Source organism: Aquarana catesbeiana, linkage group LG04 (assembly GCF_042186555.1).
Source record: "Aquarana catesbeiana isolate 2022-GZ linkage group LG04, ASM4218655v1, whole genome shotgun sequence".
NCBI lineage: Eukaryota > Metazoa > Chordata > Amphibia > Anura > Ranidae > Aquarana > Aquarana catesbeiana.
The window spans coordinates 215,875,013-215,897,810 of NC_133327.1; the positions used below are offsets into that span (position 1 = coordinate 215,875,013).

Below are 22,798 nucleotides of genomic sequence, written 5' to 3' on the forward strand. Positions count from 1 at the left end.
AACACAGAGGGAACAAGGGTTCTCACGTATGACTTTGGTTGAGTGATTTGCATTCAATTTCATGTATCACACATAGGGGAGCCCATTCACTTCATGGGCTGCCCTATGCGTGTTTGTCACCTGAAAAGAAGCTCCTGCTCCTTTTTCAGTGACAAGCTTCACGTGATTTTTAAAAGTGTGGTTTGCCGCGATTGCTGCGCAATCCTGTTAAGAATACATACTTGAATAGAATTTTTTATTTTTAAACCAGAGTTTACTGTCACTTTAAGAAGACCTATGGTGAGAGCTGGGAGGACTTGGAAGTTTAGGATTTGTGGGCAAATTGAGTGCCAGGATTGGGCTTGTCTTTGGAGGTTGACACCTGGAAGTAATGAAAGGAACTCTTCTTGGCCTTCAAAGGACAAACTTTCCTAGGCTGAGCCTTAGGATTCTTTTGTTAGGGAAGGTCAGTACTCCCTGGAAGAAGAGTTGCCCCTGGGTGACATCCTTAATAAGGGTTTCCAGGAAGCTCAGAAGAGACTCTGTCCCTTATAGGGGCGAAGCAGGCACTTTTTGCTTGCTGCTTGTGCAGTCCAACACTTGAGCCAAAGAGTCCTTCTTATGTTCACTGACTGGAGACGTATACAGGAAATAAGACAAGTGATCTCAAGCAACTCAAGCCGTGGAATAGTTCAAGGCTGCAGACCTAAGCTACAAAAAGATTTCACAAGTAAAAGACCAGCTTAAATAGTATTTGGATCTTTTTTCATGGCCTGCTATGCTCTATGGTTCTTTCTTCCCTTACAATACACCTAACGATCCAGTCTTTTCTCTACTGAAACTACAAGCCATTTCTGCTACTTGGATGCCCTATACTTTTCTCCTGTTTTCTGTTTCTTCATTTACTATCTCTCTCCCTTTGTTTTTCTTTCTTTATTCCTCTCCCCTTCCTTTTTCCTTTCCTCCCTTTCCCCCCATTTCCCTTCCCTTTCTGGTTTTCTCCCCCCCCCCTCCCCTTTTCCTTCTTCCCCCCCCCCCCCTACTTCCCATTTCCCTCCCTTTTTTTCCCCCCTACCCCGTCCCTTGTCCCCTTCCCCCCCCCTCTTTCTTTCCCTCCCCTTCTCATCCTCCCCCCTCCCCCCCCCCTTTTTCCCCCCTTCCCTTGCCCCTCCTTTCCTCTTGTCTCTGTCTCCTTTCTTTCCCCCCCCCCTCCCCTCTCCCCCTCTTTCTTTATCAATCAGGGTATTGATATACTTTCTATTTCCATGTTGACTCTCCAGTGATCTGGGCCTTACCTGATCCACACCCACCATCAGCTACTGTCCTCCATACTATAGGCGGACCAGGTAGGATACACTTTTTTGGACTTTCCATGTACTACTCTGGCTGTTCATATGCATGCACATTTATATATATATTTTCATGACTTACAGGATACACATTTGGCCCCAGTGTGATCTCAGATCTAAACTTTTATACGCCCTCGACTAATGGGCTTCTCTTTCCATTGGAAGGAAGAATAAATTACCTCATATATTCATACCTATCCATTCCCACCTCGACAGTGGCTATATGAATATTCTTGTTATACTCTACTAAAGTTCTACACACTATGACCAGGGAATGCGTCTGATGGGCAGTATGTGTCAATACATCTATGTTCTTTTAAACCCTTTTTGGAATGCATAAACCAATATCTATAGATACCAATGTAAGTATAAACAGAAATATATATATACAGATTTATGCAATCATAGGTTCCCTGTTCATGATTTCCATTGTGTACTTACTATGTTTATGTTATATATACCATTTCCCATAAAAATAATTCTGTTGCAAATCCTACAATCACCCCTGAAGAAGGAGGCATAAGTAACTCCGAAACGCGTCGGGTACAAATGTATTGGTATCACTAGTTTTGTATCTATGGAACTGCATTCCTTGTTTTTAATTACGTGATTGTGTGATATTCACTCGATGATTTTTTGTAATAAATAAACTGTTATTTACTTCATATACTTTTCTAAATGTTTTCTTAAATGTGCCTTTAAAGTCCACTAGGGGAATTTCCTTTGTTTCAAATTTGAATTTAGGATGTGGCACAATTAGCAGATAATTGGTCGATCAAATCTTTTGTTCTTAATTTAATTGGTAGTAGATACCGCTCCCCGCACTAGACCGACAATTATCTGTGCATGGCCGTCCAGAACTCTGGTTGAGTATTCTGGACCGCCAAAAATCTACCTTTCCATTTTTTATTCCTCTTAGTTTTAAGAATACTACACACTTTTCCTTAAGTACTTTTCTATTTGTTAATAGACAAAAATGACTAACTTTACGGGTGATGGATGGGAAACACTGATGGAGGGCTACCTAAAAGATTTTGGAGATAAGGAATCTGTTGACTCCGAGATATCTTCTCTTTTCTCCAGACTCTCTAAAACTCTGGAGAAAAAATCATTATTTTACTGGCATGTCAAATCATTCCAGGACTACATTAAAGAAGACATTAACCCTGCAGGATTGCGAGTCCAGATCTTCCCGACACTGGAGGGCCTGGACTCGGAATTCAAAAGCAAATGGGAACGGGCACTACGGGCATGTTCACAAAGCCTGATGGAAATCCTGATCGAGGAATATAAAAAGAGATCCAACACCCTAGACTCAGACATTGTAATTCTCTGTAACAAGCTACAGCAATTAAAAATGCAGAGACCACTTACCAACAAAGAAGATAGACTGAAAACACACTTAGAAACATTCAACAAGGATGTACTCATCAAAAAAAGACAGAAACTCATCCGTGACAGGAATGCGTTTAAAGATGGAAGGGCTTATAGATGGACCCAAAATAGGACTAATCAGAATAGAAACCATCAATATCAGGGACACCAAATCAACCCCTCACAATCCACCCCTAATCCACCTCAAACCCACACCCAAACACTCCAGAAACCCAACACGGGACACAGTACTAAACGCACATTTCGGGGTGACCCCAATGAGGGGCAACAAGCAAAGAAACTAACCCTTGACATTCCTAAAAAAACCTATTCCCCCACAGTTACACAGGAACCAATTCCTAAAACACTTAATGCACAGAGCAATACACACACCCCGATAAGGGATATGAATTCCCAATCAAACCCCTCGACAGTCACAACATTGGACACAATTTCCAATGACCCATCTTTTTTAGAGAAAATCCTGATGGGTGTACAACCCACACAATCCAACCCCAATACCTACACTCAAATAGCACTTTAACTGTCCCTGACACTGATCAAGAATCGAAACCCAATAGTCTCAATATTATCAATCTTTCATCGTATAAACTCTCCCATGACGAAACCAATGTCCTGCAAAAAGGCCTAAACTTTTGCCCTAATCAAAATTTGGACAAGTTTGAGATCTATAAGGATCTCCAACTGTTTATACGTAAGCTTATTCTGAAAAAACTATACCATAAGCAGGAAAGACCCACTAATTTGACGCCACAGGAACACCAAGCATTAGAGCAACTGGTATCCCTTCTTGACGAGAACGATCCAACTGATCTCATAGATGAAATTAATCTATCCCAAATACTAGATTCCATCGAAAGACCTAATGAACCCCCGAAGGGAAATACCTCCACACTTAAAAAGAAGTCTGATTTCTGCCCTGCGCCAAGTATCCATCCGAACGCAGCAGCCTTTTTAAGGTTAGTTGGCAAAGAATTAGATAAATTAAGAATTTATAATAAATCCCCTGAAAACCTTACTAAAAATGAGAAGGTAGCACTCAAATTATTGTCAAAAAATGACAGTATTACGATTAAAAATGCAGATAAGGGTGGGAACATTGTAGTATTTGACAATAAAGATTATATTAAGATGTGCAATAGACTATTGGACAACCGAGAGTGGTACCGCCCTATACCGGCGAGTCTGGTCAGTAAATATAATAGGGATTTTTATACACTGATAGATACGGCATATTCCAACTCTACTATCACTAAATCCCTATGGCAATTTATCAGAAATGACTTTCCACGTATACCGGTCTTCTATGCATTGCCCAAAGTCCATAAAGACATCAAAAATCCCCCCGGTAGACCGATTATCTCCGGTATAGGGGCCATCAGTGAAAATGCGAGTAAGCTGATAGACGAAGTACTAAAACCATTTGTCCACGCCCTCCCCTCTTTTGTAAAAGACACAGTACATTTTCTACAAATTATCGACCAACAAACAATCCCCGAACATGCTTTGTTCGTTACGATTGATGTCGAATCTCTCTACAGCTCTATCCCCCATGAGAAGGGCGTAGCAGCCATAAAACATGTCCTTCGCACAGCACAAGATCTGGACCCTACATACAGTGAATTCATCACCTCACTTTTGGAACACATTCTTAACCACAATGTTTTTGCTTTTAACGGCTCCCACTACCTCCAGGTGCAGGGGGTTGCGATGGGGACATGTTGTGCCCCATCGTATGCCAACCTGTACCTGGGGGAGTGGGAGGCCATGTTCCTCAATGATGAGGGCTTGTCGATGTACACGGACCACATATTGTGTTGGTACCGGTACATCGACGACCTCTTCATCGTGTGGGACGGATCGATCGACCTCCTTAGGGAGTGTCTACTGAGGATGAACCGCAACGACTTCAACCTCAATTTCACTATGTCATTCGACAAACAGTGCGTTACGTTTCTCGATGTAGAGGTCTGCAGAGGTGAGGAAGGCAATATCACTAGCAAACTATATAGAAAATCAACCGCAAGTAATGCCATATTACATGCAAGTAGCTTCCACCCCAAACCCCTCCTCAACTCTATTCCATATAGTCAGTATTTGAGAGCAAAACGAAACTGCTCCGACATTAACACCTTTAAATTAGAGGCAAATAAGCTACGTGATAGGCTACTACTAAGGGGGTACTCCCATGCATCTCTGAAACGCTCTTTTAAAAAAGCCCTCAGGCAGTCAAGAGAGGAGCTACTATACTCTAAAAAAGCAAATAAATCTGATAAGAATGATATCGATACTCTTAGAATTATTACTAAATTCAACAATCAACATAGACAGGTGAGGAACATTGTGACAAAATACTGGCACATGCTACAGTGCGATCCAGCATTAGGACCATTGGTCCCACAGAGACCTCTTTTTACATTCAAAAGAACTACCTCCCTGGGAGATAAAATTACAGCTAGTGAGTTCAAGGTAGGGAATAATAAGACACATTGTAAGTATAAGGGGACATTTATGTGTGGCAAATGTAGATACTGTAAATATATGCTTACAACTAAAAACCCGATCCTTCCAAATGGTCAATCCTTCCACCCCAAACATTTTGCCAATTGCAGGACCTACGGGGTGATTTACCTACTTCTATGTGAATGTACATGCTTCTATATAGGAAAAACCAAGACAGAATTTTGGAAGAGGGCATATAGACATCTAGTAAGCATGGAAACTGGTGACCCGGACCTCCCACTGGGGAGACACACCCTAACAGTACATAATGGCATATGCCCAAAAATCAAATTTCTCATCTTGGATCGGGTACATCCAGAGTCGAGGGGAGGGGACTGGAACAAGACACTGCTGCAATTAGAGTCCCGGTGGATATACAATCTAAGAGCCACCGAACCCCCAGGCCTAAACGAAACCATTTGGTTTAAACCCTTCCTCGAAGGCTTTTCATCCGGTGGTAGAGAGCAGTAGGGAAGACCACCCCATAGACAACCACACGTCTAGGGATGGACTAGAGACTAGTCGGCTATCCCTATTCCATCCATTACTACCCTTTATATAGGGGACACCACCATTGGCCATATGGCCGTCTACACGTTTGGTGAACCCCCGCCCATTTGCTATCTACACCCATTTATAGGTAAGGAAAGGCTCTAAACTTAACATCCTATGCAGCAGTCGAGCTTGACCACTATACACTGGCCCCCCCTTAGCCTTCTTAGAAAGGAAACCTCTATTGTACTACAGGACATACAGTCGATATACTATACATTGTGCCATTCTGGGTCATGAATAAAACTGTTGTTATCTATTCTGTATATTGTATTATATGACACTTGAGGTTATTAATGTCTAGACCATATGTATGTATACCTGGTGTTATTTATGACTCTTATCCATGTAACGTGCCTTCCAGCTGCACATCCCCTATATCTGTATGTGATTACCGTTTTTGTTATATGTCCCTCCATTAGGTTACCTTCCCAACCCGTATCATACTGCCCACCAGTTCTGCTTCCCTGCTATAGCAACAAAATTCAGCATATTATCACTTTTATCTTTTTTTATTAGATGCACATAATATGTGCTTTAACTCATTCTCCATTGGTCCTATATTACGATCTGCCATCCGCCCGGCACGAAAAGAGCCGCCTGAGCGAGTTTGGGCTCATGGCGGCGCTGTGTGAGGTACAGTATTTACTGTCCTCCATCTTGCGACCCCAACGGACATGCGCAGTCCGTTGGGGAAGCTAGACGTGCCGGCGGGTGCAGTGGGCGTGGCCACGCCTCATGACGTCTGCGCACGCACGCGCTGTGGGAGCCTGGCGGCGCGCACTCCACCCGGGGGGCCAGCTAGAGTGTGTCCGTCCCTCCCTCACCACAATCAGCTGTTGCCTCTTTCCATCAACAGCTGATGGGTGGGGAGGGCTTTATATATCCAGTCTTAGCTCACACCAAGCGTCATCTGCTGCAGACAGGACGCTATTGGTGTGAGCTGCTGTGATACACGGTTAGTAACTTACTACATACTTATTGACATAGATCTCTTTATTGATATTACCAGCCATTAACCCTATCTGTTACCTGTCATGCTTTATTTACTTCATCCGTCACCTGCTATGCTCTATGGTTCTTTCTTCCCTTACAATACACCTAACGATCCAGTCTTTTCTCTACTGAAACTACAAGCCATTTCTGCTACTTGGATGCCCTATACTTTTCTCCTGTTTTCTGTTTCTTCATTTACTATCTCTCTCCCTTTGTTTTTCTTTCTTTATTCCTCTCCCCTTCCTTTTTCCTTTCCTCCCTTTCCCCCCATTTCCCTTCCCTTTCTGGTTTTCTCCCCCCCCCCCCTCCCCTTTTCCTTCTTCCCCTCCCCCCCCCTACTTCCCATTTCCCTCCCTTTTTTTCCCCCCTACCCCGTCCCTTGTCCCCTTCCCCCCCCCTCTTTCTTTCCCTCCCCTTCTCATCCTCCCCCCTTTCCCCCCCCCCTTTTTTCCCCCCCTTCCCTTGCCCCTCCTTTCCTCTTGTCTCTGTCTCCTTTCTTCCCCCCCCCCCTCCCCTCTCCCCCTCTTTCTTTATCAATCAGGGTATTGATATACTTTCTATTTCCATGTTGACTCTCCAGTGATCTGGGCCTTACCTGATCCACACCCACCATCAGCTACTGTCCTCCATACTATAGGCGGACCAGGTAGGATACACTTTTTTGGACTTTCCATGTACTACTCTGGCTGTTCATATGCATGCACATTTATATATATATTTTCATGACTTACAGGATACACATTTGGCCCCAGTGTGATCTCAGATCTAAACTTTTATACGCCCTCGACTAATGGGCTTCTCTTTCCATTGGAAGGAAGAATAAATTACCTCATATATTCATACCTATCCATTCCCACCTCGACAGTGGCTATATGAATATTCTTGTTATACTCTACTAAAGTTCTACACACTATGACCAGGGAATGCGTCTGATGGGCAGTATGTGTCAATACATCTATGTTCTTTTAAACCCTTTTTGGAATGCATAAACCAATATCTATAGATACCAATGTAAGTATAAACAGAAATATATATATACAGATTTATGCAATCATAGGTTCCCTGTTCATGATTTCCATTGTGTACTTACTATGTTTATGTTATATATACCATTTCCCATATAGATAATTCTGTTGCAAATCCTACAATCACCCCTGAAGAAGGAGGCATAAGTAACTCCGAAACGCGTCGGGTACAAATGTATTGGTATCACTAGTTTTGTATCTATGGAACTGCATTCCTTGTTTTTAATTACGTGATTGTGTGATATTCACTCGATGATTTTTTGTAATAAATAAACTGTTATTTACTTCATATACTTTTCTAAATGTTTTCTTAAATGTGCCTTTAAAGTCCACTAGGGGAATTTCCTTTGTTTCTTTTTTCATGGCCTTAGCCAAATCTGCCAGAGTTTGCCATCCTCCACAAAGATGGTTAAGGCTTTGTTAAGACCGCATACTACTCCAGAATCCACAGCCAAGGCAGCCCTTGCTCTATGCTGAATTGTGGGAAAAAGTACATGCAGAACAAATGACACCCCGCTCAGTAAATGATGTCAGTGCTTAGTTTCTCAGCCTAACCCCTTCTGCAGTAAACTGATGGACAGCAGGCGGGGCCAGTACAAGGGGGGGGGCAGAAAGAAAAGGATGCACTGGGCGGAGCAATTTATTGTAGGAAGGGGGGGTACAGTGCGGTCAGTATGCTGTTAATCTTTCTGGGCAATAAGTGACTGACTATCGCCGGCCGCCCCTACAACACTGCAGAGCTGCACTTGCTTGCAAAGATGTGCCAAGTGCGCTCCTGTACCTGGCACAAGCAAAGGACCCAGTTTTCCCTTCCCTGTCAGGCGGAGCCGCTGAGTAATCTCCGCCTGACAGGCGATTCTGAGTCTCAATGAGGCGTGACATCACCGAAAGGCTGGCCGGGAGGAGAGAGGACCATAGAGAGCTGCTGGGCATGGTGGACAGAGCAGTGAGTGCAAGAGGAGGAACCAACCAGACAGTCAATAAAAAAGTAAGCAGATGGGCATCTACCAATGAACCGGCCAACTCTGGTGGTGGGGGGGGTGAGATTAAAAATTTTCCAATGGTATTTGTAATATGCAGCATGAGGGGGTTCATGTATTGCCACTGATCACTAATGCATTAATGACCAGTGTCAGTAAATTAACCCGTTTGTGCTGCATTAGTGGCACCAGAATCAGTGTTCATTAACCCCTTCATGCTGCAGCATAACACTGATACCACTGCCACTAATGCAGCACATAGGGGTTAATTAACTGACACTGGTCATTAATGCATTAGTGACCAGTGGCAATACATGAACACCCTCATGCTACATGTTAAAAATACCCAAATACCATTGGCAATTAAAGGGCAAGTTCACCTTTACAGAAAAATCTGTAAGGTGAAGTTGCACAGGACGGCCTCCTCACCCCCCTTCAATACCTGCAGCCTAATCTCCAAAATGTACCTCGTCAGCAGGCACATTTAGGAGCATTCTAATTGGGTGGCGCCACCACATGGGCGGCGCTGACCAATCAGAACCCGCGTAGGCGGTCCTGTCACTATGGGCAAAGAGGAGAGAAAGCCGCGGGGATTTCAAATCCCCAAATCGGTACAGCGGCGATACGAGCTGTCAGTGTGGGGATCACCGGACTCCAGGTTAGCGGGACTGGGGGAGGGGGGGTGGGGAGGGGTTCCAGTGTAAGTTCACCTTACGCTTTAACCATTTGCCGACCCGCTGCAGTACATATACAGTATTGTAGTGTTGTATTGTTGTAAGTGTGTTCTTGTTTTGAAAGGACACGGACTCTTTTTATACCCGGGGGGAGCGCAGTTTGCCATCTTCACCCTGGGCACCAGATGGCCTTGTCCTGGCACTGACAGCAGGGATTCCAAACAGTGCCCAGCATTCCTACATTCCTAGTAACAAAGTAGCTGCAAATGCTCAGCCTACATGACCTACTAACAAAATGAGTCTATAGGGACAGGATAAACTGGGGCTTTGCTGGGTCTCCAAACTCAGAAAACAAATAGCAGCTAACTAACATAGTACAATCAAGTCTGGAAAGCATCATAATGCAGAGCCCAGTGCCAAAATATCATATTCCAGGCTAGCTCGGCAATCACCCAGTAGAGTCTGGGTGCAACCTTAAAAGCTAATGCTGAGATGCTCCCAATCCAGATAGCTGTCTATAGGGACCAAAAAAGGTAAAATTTTTCTAAGCAGGGCAGTGAAAAGGTATCCCTGCTCCTAGGACACTAGGAGTTAATAGGGAATGGGAGTTATTATACTGAATTGGCCATGGTTTGTTTTGTTTGCCAGTGTCCAAATCCTCCTGTAGACAGCAGTATAGTCCCACAGTCTCTGAATTATTGTGTCCCTCAATGAACGAGCAAGAAAAAGTAATTAATAATGGCACTATGGAAAGCAGAATAGAGAATATAGAGAGAGAATAAATCAGCTGCAGGTTATCAGTAAGTAGAGGGCAGCATTTCACCCCCATAGATAGCTTTGAAAGGCCATTAAACTTTGGAATATAGTTATTACTGAAATATTATAATTTGCCATTGCTTTCTCATATGAAAAAAACAGCTAAGCATTGCATCCTTTTTAGTTCTTGGTTAAATAAATTTCACAAATTCACTATGGCTATGCAAAGCATCAGCAAAACAGTTTCCAATAACCCTTTACCCTGTACAATGTGCTGTGGATTATACTATATGTCACACTCCATCACTCTATGTACTCTTCTTTATGATATATACTCCACATTGCTTCAATGATTATGTGAATTGTGTGTAAAGAAAAGGCTATTTTTAATGGTCAATATGTAAAGGCTTCCATATCTCTTTTAGTGGTTATAATTCAGGATCCCAACTAGCTATGGCACCCTCTAAACCAGTGGTATAACTGCTTCTGATGTATTTCTCTATCACTGCAATAAATAACTATAGCTGCATTATTGTTCTGGGACTGCAGTCAGAATACAGACGTGAATATATCCACATAGAGAACACAGTTATGACACAACACATCAAGGGATAAGTGCTGAAATGGTCCATTTGTACTTTATTCCATCAGAATTAAAGGTGAGAGATGAAGTGATAAAGTTTTTTCCTTTATAAATTGGTGAAATGGCCAAATCCTTTCTCAAAACACTGCAAGTAGCAATCTACTTCTGTCACCCTTTAATCAAAGTTTAAATGGTCCCACTATACCTTATCCAGCTCTACAATCTTTAAAGCAGGTTCATGCATCATGTCGTTCCTGACATGTTCTTCTGCTCTGAACAAAGCCACATAATTTTCACGAGCTTCCATTTCTTCAGCTTGAAAGAGTAACAGCCAGGTAAGAATTAGTGCAAAGTCAATGGCATTAACGTTTCATTCAGTCACTTAAGTGAAGTCAATAATGATGCAGCAGGGGCATACTAACCTGTCAAATCATTGCACACATCCAGTTCATTCTCAGATACTGTGGACGAATATATCATTTTATCCATCTGTTTACTTGGGAACTGATTAACTGGAGTTCTGAAAAGAAGATAATTATGAAGAAAATTATTTGACAATTTCCTATAAGTTTCCACTAAGCTAAATTCTCTGGGCAAAAAGATTAAAAACCTTAAACCATAAATCCGTAAATTCCAGGGCTGTGCAATGAAAACCAGCAAAATTAATTTCTTTAAAGGTTCTATAAGCATTGAAAGGCTAAGAACTGCTAAGGCAGCTCTTCCTCATATTCAATAATGGCTGTTTGGCCTGGACAATCCAATTCACAAAATTACCTCTCCCAGAACTCAACTTAGCATAAATCAAATAAAGCCACCAAAGTCAGTCAAAACAAAAAAAGACTGTGCTAAGGCAAAGCACAATTTGTATTTAAATCCCCATGCAGCACCAATGTAATTGCAGAAAGCCAAGCAAAATGTTTTAGTGTTTTTTTGTATATTGGGTCCTAATACCTCTAAAGCCTCACACGATCGGATTTTCCGCAGACAAAACCTCGGACTTTTGTCTGAAGGGCGTTGGCCTCAAAATTGTCTTGCATACAAACGGTACACAAATATTGGCCAACCTACACAAATGTAGTGACATACTATGTAGTTTTTCAGCTCTTTAGCGCCACCTTTTGGGCTCCTTCTGATAATTTCGAGTTAGTATAAGTTTGGGGAGTGTCGATTCGCGCTTTTAATTTTGCGCTTTTCATTTCATTTCTGAACGGCCGTTCGTCTATCAGCCATGTTGCGGAATCGGAGGAGATAACGTGTTATTTATGTTTGGCCTTGGAATTATTGCTTTGACCCAAGTCCAGTCCAGGAACAGGAGGAGGAGGATTTCTTGGACCAAAAATTGGTTGCTTTATTAATCGTGACCAATTATGTCATATGCCTTTGCTGCGGGGCTCCAGGAGAATAATCCAGATGATTTTCAGAATTAACTCCTGGATGACGGACCCCTGCTTTCACTTACTCTTGGCATTGTTGACCCCCTATATTAAGAAGCAGGACACATGCATGAGGTGTTTATTTTATTTTTTGGTTGAATAATGATTTGATTTGGTAGATCTTCTATATTTTTGGATGCATAGAATGCACTTTATGGTTAAGTTCTATTGGCAGATAGCTAATAGCTAATTTTATTTGTTTTCTTTTTTTATTGCACAATAAAAAAAATTGTGGAGAATAATACTTGGCTTTGTGTTTTAATTCAAATGACAGTTTGGGAGTAGGCAGTTAAATTTTTAAAAATACAAAAAAGCCTTTGAAAATTTGTTTGCAATAACTCCATCAGTATCACCAGCAAAGCAGCTTCATTATTATCCCATTAAAGAAGAAGAGAATGTGCGCTGCATTTCCAGATTTCATAATTTGCCGCATCACGAATGTTAATTCTCCCCTACGAACGCTAGTTTACAAGACCGACCACTTCCTTGCTTCCGAGCATGCGTGTTTGTACTTGGGACTTTTGTACACATGCTCGGAAAATCCGACAACAGACATTTGTCCGCAGAAAATTTTAAAGCCTGCCATCCAACATTTGTTCGCATAAAATCCGACAATTGTCCGATGGAGCATACACACGGCCGGATTTTCCGTCAACAGCTTGTCATCACACAATTCCCGTCGGAAAATCCAATCGTGTGTACGAGGCTTAACAGATATGTGTATGAATTAGACCATAAAAACTGAGGACCTGTTTGTTGTTAGTCCTCCTAAGACTGGGGTGCTCATCCTTTTGAAGAGCAAGGGCCATTTAAGAGATTTGGTAACCGGTCGCGGATAGCAATAAAGTGAAATGGTTCTGAATTTCAAATTTTTTATTTTGAATAGCACAATGAAGATTTTACACAACAATCAGGATCATCATTTCCCGTGGGACCAATCACCCCTGGATGTTTACCTACTGTTTAATCACAATCACAAGAAGAAAGAAAATGTACATGCGGACCCGATTAAACGGATCATGTGAAAGGGGCCTAAGGCTGCTGTCACACTGATGCACTGCGATTTACCCACACCACAGGTACAGAGCAGTGCTCCTGCGGGTTAGCTGCGGTTTGCCATAGACTTCTATTATATCTTGCAGGTGTGGTGACTTTCTGAAAGCACACCAAAACTCCTGCATTCAGAAAATGCACCAAACCAACAGGATATAATAGAAATATATGGCTCAGTGCAGTTAACCTGCAGGAAAGCTACAAGTGCACTACGGTGTGAAAGCAGCCTAATAACCATTGCAAAACTATTGCTCATATATGCCCAAACTCTGCAAAACTCTGATATTATGCTCATTGCTGTGATGCCCAAACTGATTTTAATAAACTGAACTTCCTTCACATCCTGCATCTACAGGAATCGCCATTTTTTGCAGGAAACTCCGGCTATAGAAAAAAGTTTCTGTCCCAGGCAGAGTGCATTTGGTATCACTCCGCCTGAGACAGGAGCTGGCACTATGGAGGAAGCATCTGCTTATGTGGCTCTGCTCCCTCCACAGCCATTTGCTTCCTCTACTGCCAGATTAATCCACAACAATGATGCTCTGGCATGGCGGGTAGGCAACTCACAAACCGGGCTTGCTAGTCTGCCATCCCAGAGCAGAATGCACAGAGCCAAATCAAGTTGGGCACCCCTGTCCTAAGAGGTGAGATCTGAATCAAGAAAAAAACACTGGAGTTTATTTACTGAAGCTGGAGAGTGCAAAATCTAGCTCACTTCTGCACACAAACCAATCAGCTTCTAACCTCAGCTTGTTTACCCACTTACCTACAGGGCACTTTCACCCCCTTCTTGCCCAGGCCATTTTTCAGTTTTCAGCGTTGTCGTACTTTGAATGACAATTGCACGGTCATGCTACACTGTAACCATGTGAAATTATTATAATTTTCTTCACACAAATAGAGATTTCTTTTGGTGGTATTTAATCACTGCTGTTTTTTTTTTTTCCTTAAAAGAAAAAAAAAAAAAGAAAAATACCAAAAATTTTGAAAAAAAAAAAAGGTTTCTTAGTTACCGTCAGTAAATTTTGTAAATAAGTACGGTAATTGTTCTCCTTCACTGATGTGCGCTGATGAGGCGGCACTGATAGGCTGCACTGGTGAGGTGGCAATTATGGGCACTGATTAGGTGGCACTGAGGAGACACCAATATGTCGCACTTATGGGCACTGATAGGCGGCACTGATGGGTACCAATGATGGGCATTGATGGGCAGCACTGATAGCCAGCACTGACTGGCATCACTAATGGGCACTGATTGGTGGCACTTGTAGACACTGATTGCTGGCACTGGTGGCACTGTATTATAATCAGGGCACTGAAGATCAGTGCCCTGATTACATGTCTGGATGTCCCCTGCGAGGAGATGCCCCTGATTGGTTCTCCTCGCCACAGTGTGAGGTGATGAGAGCCGATTACCATCATTTCCGTGTGTTTACATGAAACCGGCTGTGATTGGACACAGCCAATCACATGGTTAAAGGAGCGCGGCCACGACTCTTTAGAGAGATTGGGGTCGCGCCGTGTCCTAGCAACACAGCACGGCCACAATTACCACGCTCCGCAACCCCAGGGGCACGCTAGAGCGGCCAATCTGGGACGACATATGACGTTGTCCCAGAACGAGAGCCGCAACACCCCTCCGTCATTTGACGGTGGGTGGGCGGCAAGCGGTTAATCAAGCTTTGGCAATAAAACCTGGAAGCCAACTGGTTTCTATGCAGAAGTGAGCCTGATTTTGCACTCTCCAGCTTTAGTAAATAAACCCCACTGTTACCACAAACCAATAGCAGCATGCCTTCATGTGTGTCAGGTATCAGTAAAGACATGGAGCTGGCAAGAACAAACACGGCATGGCTTATATTTATTCTACTTATTTGTGTATTGGCAGCCCACCAGCTTCAAAAAAGAGCCAGCTTCAAAAAAGAGATGAATCTGTTAACAGGTTACATTTAGTGACAAACTATCACCAACTACAGAAACGCTAACATTTGATTTAGCCAGGTGAAATTTAAGTTTGCAGTGATGAAACTTCATTAACATTATCAATTTATTCAGTGACAGTTTTCTACAGAGTCTTTCAAGTTACACTGAACCAGCCACATCAGTAGCTGCTCCCAAGGAAACTATGCCTATATGATAAATCGTTTGCAATCAACCGAGCAAGTCTTGATATTTTTTTTTGGGGACATGTGGTACTTTCTTTGATATAATTTTTTTATGAAGAAATGAGAAGAAAAATGGTGAAAACTTGAAAAAATGATTTTGATGACAAAAAAAAAAAAATGGAAAAGATGGAGGTGGTGGTTTTTCTTTGCAAAGCTCAATTGACAACAGATTTTGCACTCTCCGGTTTTGGAAAATCAGCCCCACTATGACATAGCAAAAAGGATGTATCTTTCAAATATAAAGAAATAACAAACTGTAAATGCTTTTAACATTTGTAATTAATACTTTTATATTAGGGTTACTTGGAATTAAAGCAAAGAAAATGTTTCAATAAATAAATAAAAATTTAAAAATAAATAAAAAGTTGTAGCTTTTCTTAGGTCCTTTTTCAGTTTCTTTAGAACATAAGGTCACCACTATGTGCCCTGTTCACAACACAAAGCTGGTGTGATGTGTGGTGCAGCAATACCACCAACACAATGGATAGCACTGCATGTCACCTCATTGCTGTGCAAAGGCATGAATGCAGTGTCACTATGTAATAATTAAAAAAAGTAAGCAGAGCGATGCTTTGAAACATGCGTTGCAATGCACTCCTCCCTGACAGACCTCACACTGACAGGTACAAAAACCCTGCGTTTTACTATGTGGACTAGTGTGAACATAGCTTTACTGAAGAGCAGCATAAACTGAGGGGGATGGGGGGTTAAACAATATACTTAAAGTGGTTGTTAAGCCACTGTCATATCTTTATATAATCATCTCTGTTTCCTAATCCTGTATGCCCGTCTCTGTTTTATAAAAAAAAAAAAAAAATGCCGTCAATACCTGATTTCAGAGCGCCTCTTGGCGCTCACGTGACCAGCCGCCTCTCCCCTCTCTCGATCTGACAGCTAGTGTGGGAGGGGACAAAAATCCCCTGCTGACATCAGTTGGAAGGAGAGGAGGCGGCCAGTCACGTGGTGTCACCCCCAAAATGCATACCAGACCCTTATCCGAGCAAGCAGGGTAGAGGAGGACAGAGGAGAGCTTCGGATGATGGAGACACATAAACTGACCAGTGTCAGGGCTCAGCTGCCATGATAAACCATGGTCTGTTTTCAGGAGGGAGGGCAGAACCAGGCAGGATCAGCCAGTTATTTCAGGTGATATAGTAGGGGGCCAAATTACACAGCACAAGTACTGTGGTGTATACCATGTTTTAACCACTTCCATACAGGGCATTTTCACCCCCTTCCTGCCCAAGCCAATTTTCAGCTTTCAGCGCTGTTGCACTTTGAATAACAATTGCGCGGTGATACAACACTGTACACATATGAAATTTTTATCATTTTTTCCCCACTAATAGAGCTTTCTTTTGGTGGTATTTGATCACCTCTGCAGTTTTTATTTCTTGCGCTATAAACAAAACAAGAGTGACAAGTTTGAAAAAAAAAAACAATATTTTTTACTTTTTGCTATAATAAATATCCAATTTTTTTTTTTTAAACAAATTTTTTCCTCAGTTTAGGCTGATACATATTCTTCTACATATTTTTGGTAAAAAAATATCACAATAAGAGTATATTTATTGGTTTGCGCAAAAGTTATAGCGTCTACAAAATAAGGGGATAGATTTATAGCATTTTTATTATTATTTTTTTTTTTTACTAGTAATGGCGGCGATCTGCATTTTTTATCATGATTGCGATATTGCAGCGGACATATCGGACACTTTTGACACATTTTTGGGACCATTCATATTTATACAGCGATCCGTGCTATAAAAATGCATTGATTACTGTATAAATGTGACTGGCAAGGAAGGGGGTAACCAGGAGGGGGCGCTGTAGGATTAATCATGTTGCTAGGGAGTGATTCTAACTGTGGGGGGAGGGGACTCACAAGGGGAGGAGACCGATCGGTGTTCCTCTGTACAAGGAACACACCATCGGTCTCCTATCTGACAGGACATGGATCTGTGTGTTTACACACACAGATCCACGGTCCTGCTCAGTTACCGGGCAATCACGGGTTCCCGGCGGACATCGTGGCCGCCGGGCACACGCACTGGGACCCGAGTGACATGGCGGGCGCGCGTGCACCCCCTGGGGGACCTGGAAGGGCCGCCGTCATACAGCTGCACAGTCCCGCCGTCATATGACGGTGGGCGTTTTTTTTTTTTTTGTTTTTTTTTTTTTTTTTTAGGGTAACAAACACTTTAAGTTTCTTCTGGACTCTGTAGTGCAGGGAATTAAGTCAACCTTCTGATGACCTAATCTTGGAAGTGATGAGCATTCCGAATCTAGAGCATGTCACAGCAATGCATGTTAGCATGTTGTAGAGTCAGTCATTTTTCAAATGGCACCCTGTCGCACTAAGGCAATGCAGTTTTTATGTGAATGTGCTGCAGTGCACCACAATGTATAATAATGCACTAGTGGTTTAATGCCATTGCCCCTGAAAAAAAAGCTGCATTAAAATTTTGTGGTCCATTACTGCAGGTTGTCAGTCAATTTAAAATGAATGGGCTGCCTTAATAAAACACCTGTGCATTAATGCAACGCACAAGAGAGAAGTGTGCATGGACCCTAAAGTAGCGCTGTGACCAAATAAAACCTGACTACAACCATTTCTTAATTATGCATCTGTTTAGAATAAAAATCTGTCTCATCTTCAGAAATAAATCACAGAACTTTGCAGATCTGTACTATTTTGTTGCCAGGATAAAAGGCGCAGGGGTCACAATTACGCCGTAAACCTGTCACGGAAATGTTGCTAACTGACAGACAGTCTGAATTTTGTCTAACTGTGCTGCTAAGTTGTTGATAAATGTTCTAACCCCTTACCTCTTTTCAATTCTATACACTTTAATCTACCTTATCCTTCTTCCCAGTGGTTTCACTTCAATATCGGACACTTTCACCCCTTCCTACCAAGGCCAGCTTTTAGCACCGTCCCACTTTGTATACCAATTACTCAGTCATGCAACATTGTACCCAAATGAAATTGTTATAATTTTTTGAGACAGATAGAGCTTCCGTGTGGTTGTGTTTAATCACCGTAGTTTTTTTTTTTTTTTTGTATATAAAAATGAAAAATAAAAAAAAAATTGATTTTTGTACTCACCATAAAATCCATTTTTCTGAGTTTAACGGACACAGCACATCCTTAATCTTGGTCATTGGGTTATATCGCCTCCGCAGGAGTAGGACTAGGCAGAGCAAAAAAAAACCTGGCCACGCCCAAGGGCTGTCCTCAGTCAGTATAACCCCCTCCCTGCTCTAGATATTCAGTTGAGTAGCAAGCAGTAATAGAAGTATCACTAACTCCATAGAGGAGTGGGTGCTGTGTCCGTCGATGAACTCAAAAATGGATTTTATGGTGAGTACAAAAATCCCATTTTCTCTTTCGTTCAACGGACAGCGCCTCAATCTTGACCATTGGGACATCCAAAAGCAGTGCCAAAGAAAAATGAGGGGTGGGCAAAATAACCCAAGGCTAACCACAAGGGCCCTAACCAGGACACAGGAGCCTTAACCGGGTCACAGGAGCCCCATCTGAAATAAAAAAATAAAAAAAACACCCCTCATGAGGGAACCCCCCTCTTAAACAGCAGCCTGCAAAACCTTGCGCCCAAAAGAAGCACCCCCAGATGCCAAAACATCTACTTTACAGAATTTAGTGAAGGTATGCACTGACAACCACATGGCCTCCTTGCAAACCTGTGACTTTGACGCTTGATGACGGAAGGCCCAAGAAGTACTAAGCACCCAAGAAGAATGTGCCGTGACAGGGAAAGGAGGAACACGATCCTTAATAGAATAGGCCTCAGTCACAGTCTGTCTGATCCATCTGGAAAGGGTAGACGAAGAAGCGGCCAGCTTTTTCCTTGGTCCCTGTGTAACCAAAAAAAGAGAGTCTGACCTCCGGAAGGACTCAGTGGCTGCCGCCAGATATACCCGAATCGCACGAACCACATCCAAGATATGCAAAGCAAATTCCTTGGAATGAGGCGGCTTGGGACACAAGGGCGGCAACACAATGTCCTCATTTAAATGGAAGTCAGAGGCAACCTTAGGCAGAAATGGACAGGGACGAATAACCACTTTCCCCCTATGGAGTACTAAATAGAGACTACGACAGGATAATGCCGCCAACTCCGAAACCCTGAGGGCCAAGGTAATAGCCACCAAGAATGCCACCTTCTGGGACAATGTAGGTAAGGGAATCTCACGAATATTCTCGAATGGAGGTTTCTGGAGAACCAATAGCACTAAGTGTAAATCCCATGGCGGCAAAAGAGAACATACAGACGGAGCCACATGCCGGACTCCTTGAATGAAGGTACGAACTAAAAAGGGAGTGTCTAGGGGGTCGCTGAAAGAAGACTGCTAAGGCAGACACCTGGCCCTTGATGGTGCTCAAAGCCAACTTCTGCTCAATGCCCTGTTTAAGAAAAGCTAAGATCCGAGCCACAGAAGAGGATCGAGGATGAAAGCTAATCAACTCACACCAAGAAATGTACGCTTTCCACGCACAATGGTATATCTTACTAGAAGCCAAATTCCTCGCCTTCACCATAGTAGGGATCACCAATCCCGACAGACCTCTATCTGTCAGTACCTAAATTTCAATGGCTAGGCCATTAAAACCGGTTACTGTAAAGCAGGATGGAAGCTCAGCCCTCGGTACAACTGGTCCTCTTTGAGAGGTAGCTTCCAAGAGACGTTTATGGCCACCAAAAGACTTTCACCCTCGGTCCTTTGCAGGCACTGCAGAAGAGGAAGGTGTTGGCCCCGCAGTGGCACTAGGATAACTGCGGCATCTACCAGAGGAACTCACGAGATTGCCATGAGTCTCAGTTACTTCCCATTGAACTAAACCTGTTGAAGGGGCCGACGTTTGAGAAGAAAAACTACTAACCTGGTCAGCATTCACTCCAGAGTCAGACCCAGGTAGCCCAATTTCCTGGACAGGGCTAGAGGGGACCTTGGGTAGTTTGGACGTCATCCGAACCTTTACAGGAATTATACCAACACAAGGAGACACAAGGCCCCCTGAAGTGGACAAATTCTGTCCCCCTTCTTTGGTACCCCCAAAAGGGTAAATTGGTGGAACCCCTTGATGCTCACGAAGGAGGTACATGAATCTGGAAACCAGCGAAGATGTCCCCCTACCCCAGCAATGGGTGAGGGCAGACCTTCATGCTGATGGAGTCTTGTCAGTGGATCCAGAGAAGCCTGCTCTAGGCTTACCAGACCAAGATTGCTTGGAACTTCCCGGGGAAGACTTGAGAGATCTGTTTCCTTTATCTGCAGTCCCGGAAGCCCAGAAGAATTTCTTATGGGCTGAGAAGGAAGGCCCCTGTCTACGACAAGGCTCCTTTCCTAGATTGAGGCAGGAAGGTACTCTTTCCCCCTGCTCCCCCTAATGATGTTATCCAGGGTAGCCCCAAACAGGCGGTCGCCTGGAAAGGGCAGATCAATGAGAGATTTTTTAGAGGCTTGGTCTGACCAATTCTTAAGCCATAGCACAAGTCTAATCACCACCACTGAAACAGAGCTTGGACAGCACAGGAGCTGCATCCAAGGCTGCATTACAAATATACTGCAGCCCATGGACCAACTGGTCCCCTAAATCAACATAAGCAGTGGGAACCTGTTCACTACCCAGACCCTGGCGCAAAAGCTTGGCCCATTCAGTTAGGGTCTGCAACACCGGGCCAAGGCCAAGCCTGGACGCAATGCTCACCCAGCCATAGTAAACATATTGAGTGCCACAGCCTCTGCTTTTCTGTCAGTGGGTCCTTATAGGACAGGGGTTCCTCTACTGGGATCATGGTTGCTTTATTCAACCTGGAAACAGGAGGGTCCACCACTGGTGGGGTAGTCCACTTTTTGAAAAGTGATTCTTCAAAAGGTGTAGCGTACTGAGAAACGTTTGGGGACCACAAAGGGTGACTTTGGTTGTTCCCATTCCTTATAGATAAACCTATCAAAATAAGGCAGATAAGGAAACACCCTTGGTGTGCAAGGTGACTTATGCATACCAAAGGACACAACCACACCTGTGGCCTGTCAGCCGCATCCTCCATCTTTAGAGTCTCCTGCACCACAGTAACAAGTGCGTCCACCCGAGCTTTTTCACTCGCTGCTGAGACCGCAGAGGACTCCTCCTCACTATCGTACAAGGAAAGGGGGAGATATTAAACCCCCCCTGGATGGGCCATGTCCCCGGCGGCATCAGGCTCAGGATCAGATGAGAGACTGAGCAGGGGGAAGGTGGGGGGCGCTTCCTCCTGGGTCTTTGCCCACACGCTACTTCCACCCGGAATACTAATGATTCAAGGACTGCCGTCAGCGCATCCATGGGTAGCTAAGGTTCCGAGGGACCTGCTACCTCCATGAGGGGATCAATGAGTGAGATTTGACCCTGAGGCTCCATAGGGAAGAAGGCCCTGTAGTACAAAGGAACTTTGGCACCACTAAGGGACACCCCAATGGCCAGGGTACCTATCAGCAGAGAGGGAGATACACAAGAACCCCCAAAGACTCACCCTACCAAACGGAAGAGCTCTGCAATTTGGACCCAACAACGCCAATGTCGGCGTCCATTTCATATATCCCGGGACAGGAAGAGAAGCATAGGGGAGGAAGAGGAGGAGCTCTGGCCTCTCCATGAGGTTTCGGCCATCTCTAGCGTCTCACTAGACTAACGAAAAATGGGTGCCGTGACATTATCGGCTACACAAACATGGCCGTCGGCCGGAGACCAGCCAGACCAAGGAAAAATGGCTGCCGTAATGTCATCGGACCACCCAAACATGGCCGCCGGCTGTTTGACATTCTGAAGCATGCTGCCAGGATCCTCTCTGTGCCTTCGACATTGCTGCACTCTCTGCAAGGGGACCCCCTTCCAAAAAGGATACTGTACTCCAACAGGCAGGGTGAACATTTAAGGGGACAATGCTGTGCCCTCTGCACTGGGACCCCCAAACTGCACACTACCTCACACTGTACACACCACCCAGAAGGGGAATGGCAGGGGAGATCTCCTCGGGTCTCTGCTGCCTGCCCTGGGACTCCCACCAATCCGTGGGGGGAGAGCAAAGCCCAGTTTAACCAAGGGACTTTAGGATGGGAGGGGGGATCCTGCAGGCAGGTAGACTGACTAATCACAGAGATCAATTCAATAGAACACAATGAATGGCTTTGAATGAAAGCTATGTCATGTGATTGCTGTGATTTGTCACAGTGATCGCATGGTAGCGGGGCTGGCCCTGTACAATGATCAGTCAGGCAAGAGGCCGTTAAACTACTGAGCAGTACTGTGTGCCAAAACTATCAGCACCCAAACAGACACGCACAGATTTA

At 43.7% G+C, this 22,798-nt stretch overlaps 1 protein-coding gene across 2 annotated transcripts in view; it reads right to left on the reverse strand.

Moving 5' to 3' along the window:
* ZBBX (zinc finger B-box domain containing) overlaps positions 1–22,798 on the reverse strand; it is a 427,325-nt gene that overhangs the window by 222,828 nt on the left and 181,699 nt on the right. For both annotated transcript variants that reach the window (XM_073626142.1, XM_073626141.1), the window contains exons 11-12: positions 11,214–11,311; positions 10,997–11,106 (exon numbers count right to left, since the gene is read on the reverse strand). In XM_073626142.1, the coding sequence (XP_073482243.1) occupies positions 10,997–11,106; positions 11,214–11,311 (208 nt within the window). The remainder of the gene's footprint in view (positions 1–10,996; positions 11,107–11,213; positions 11,312–22,798) is intronic.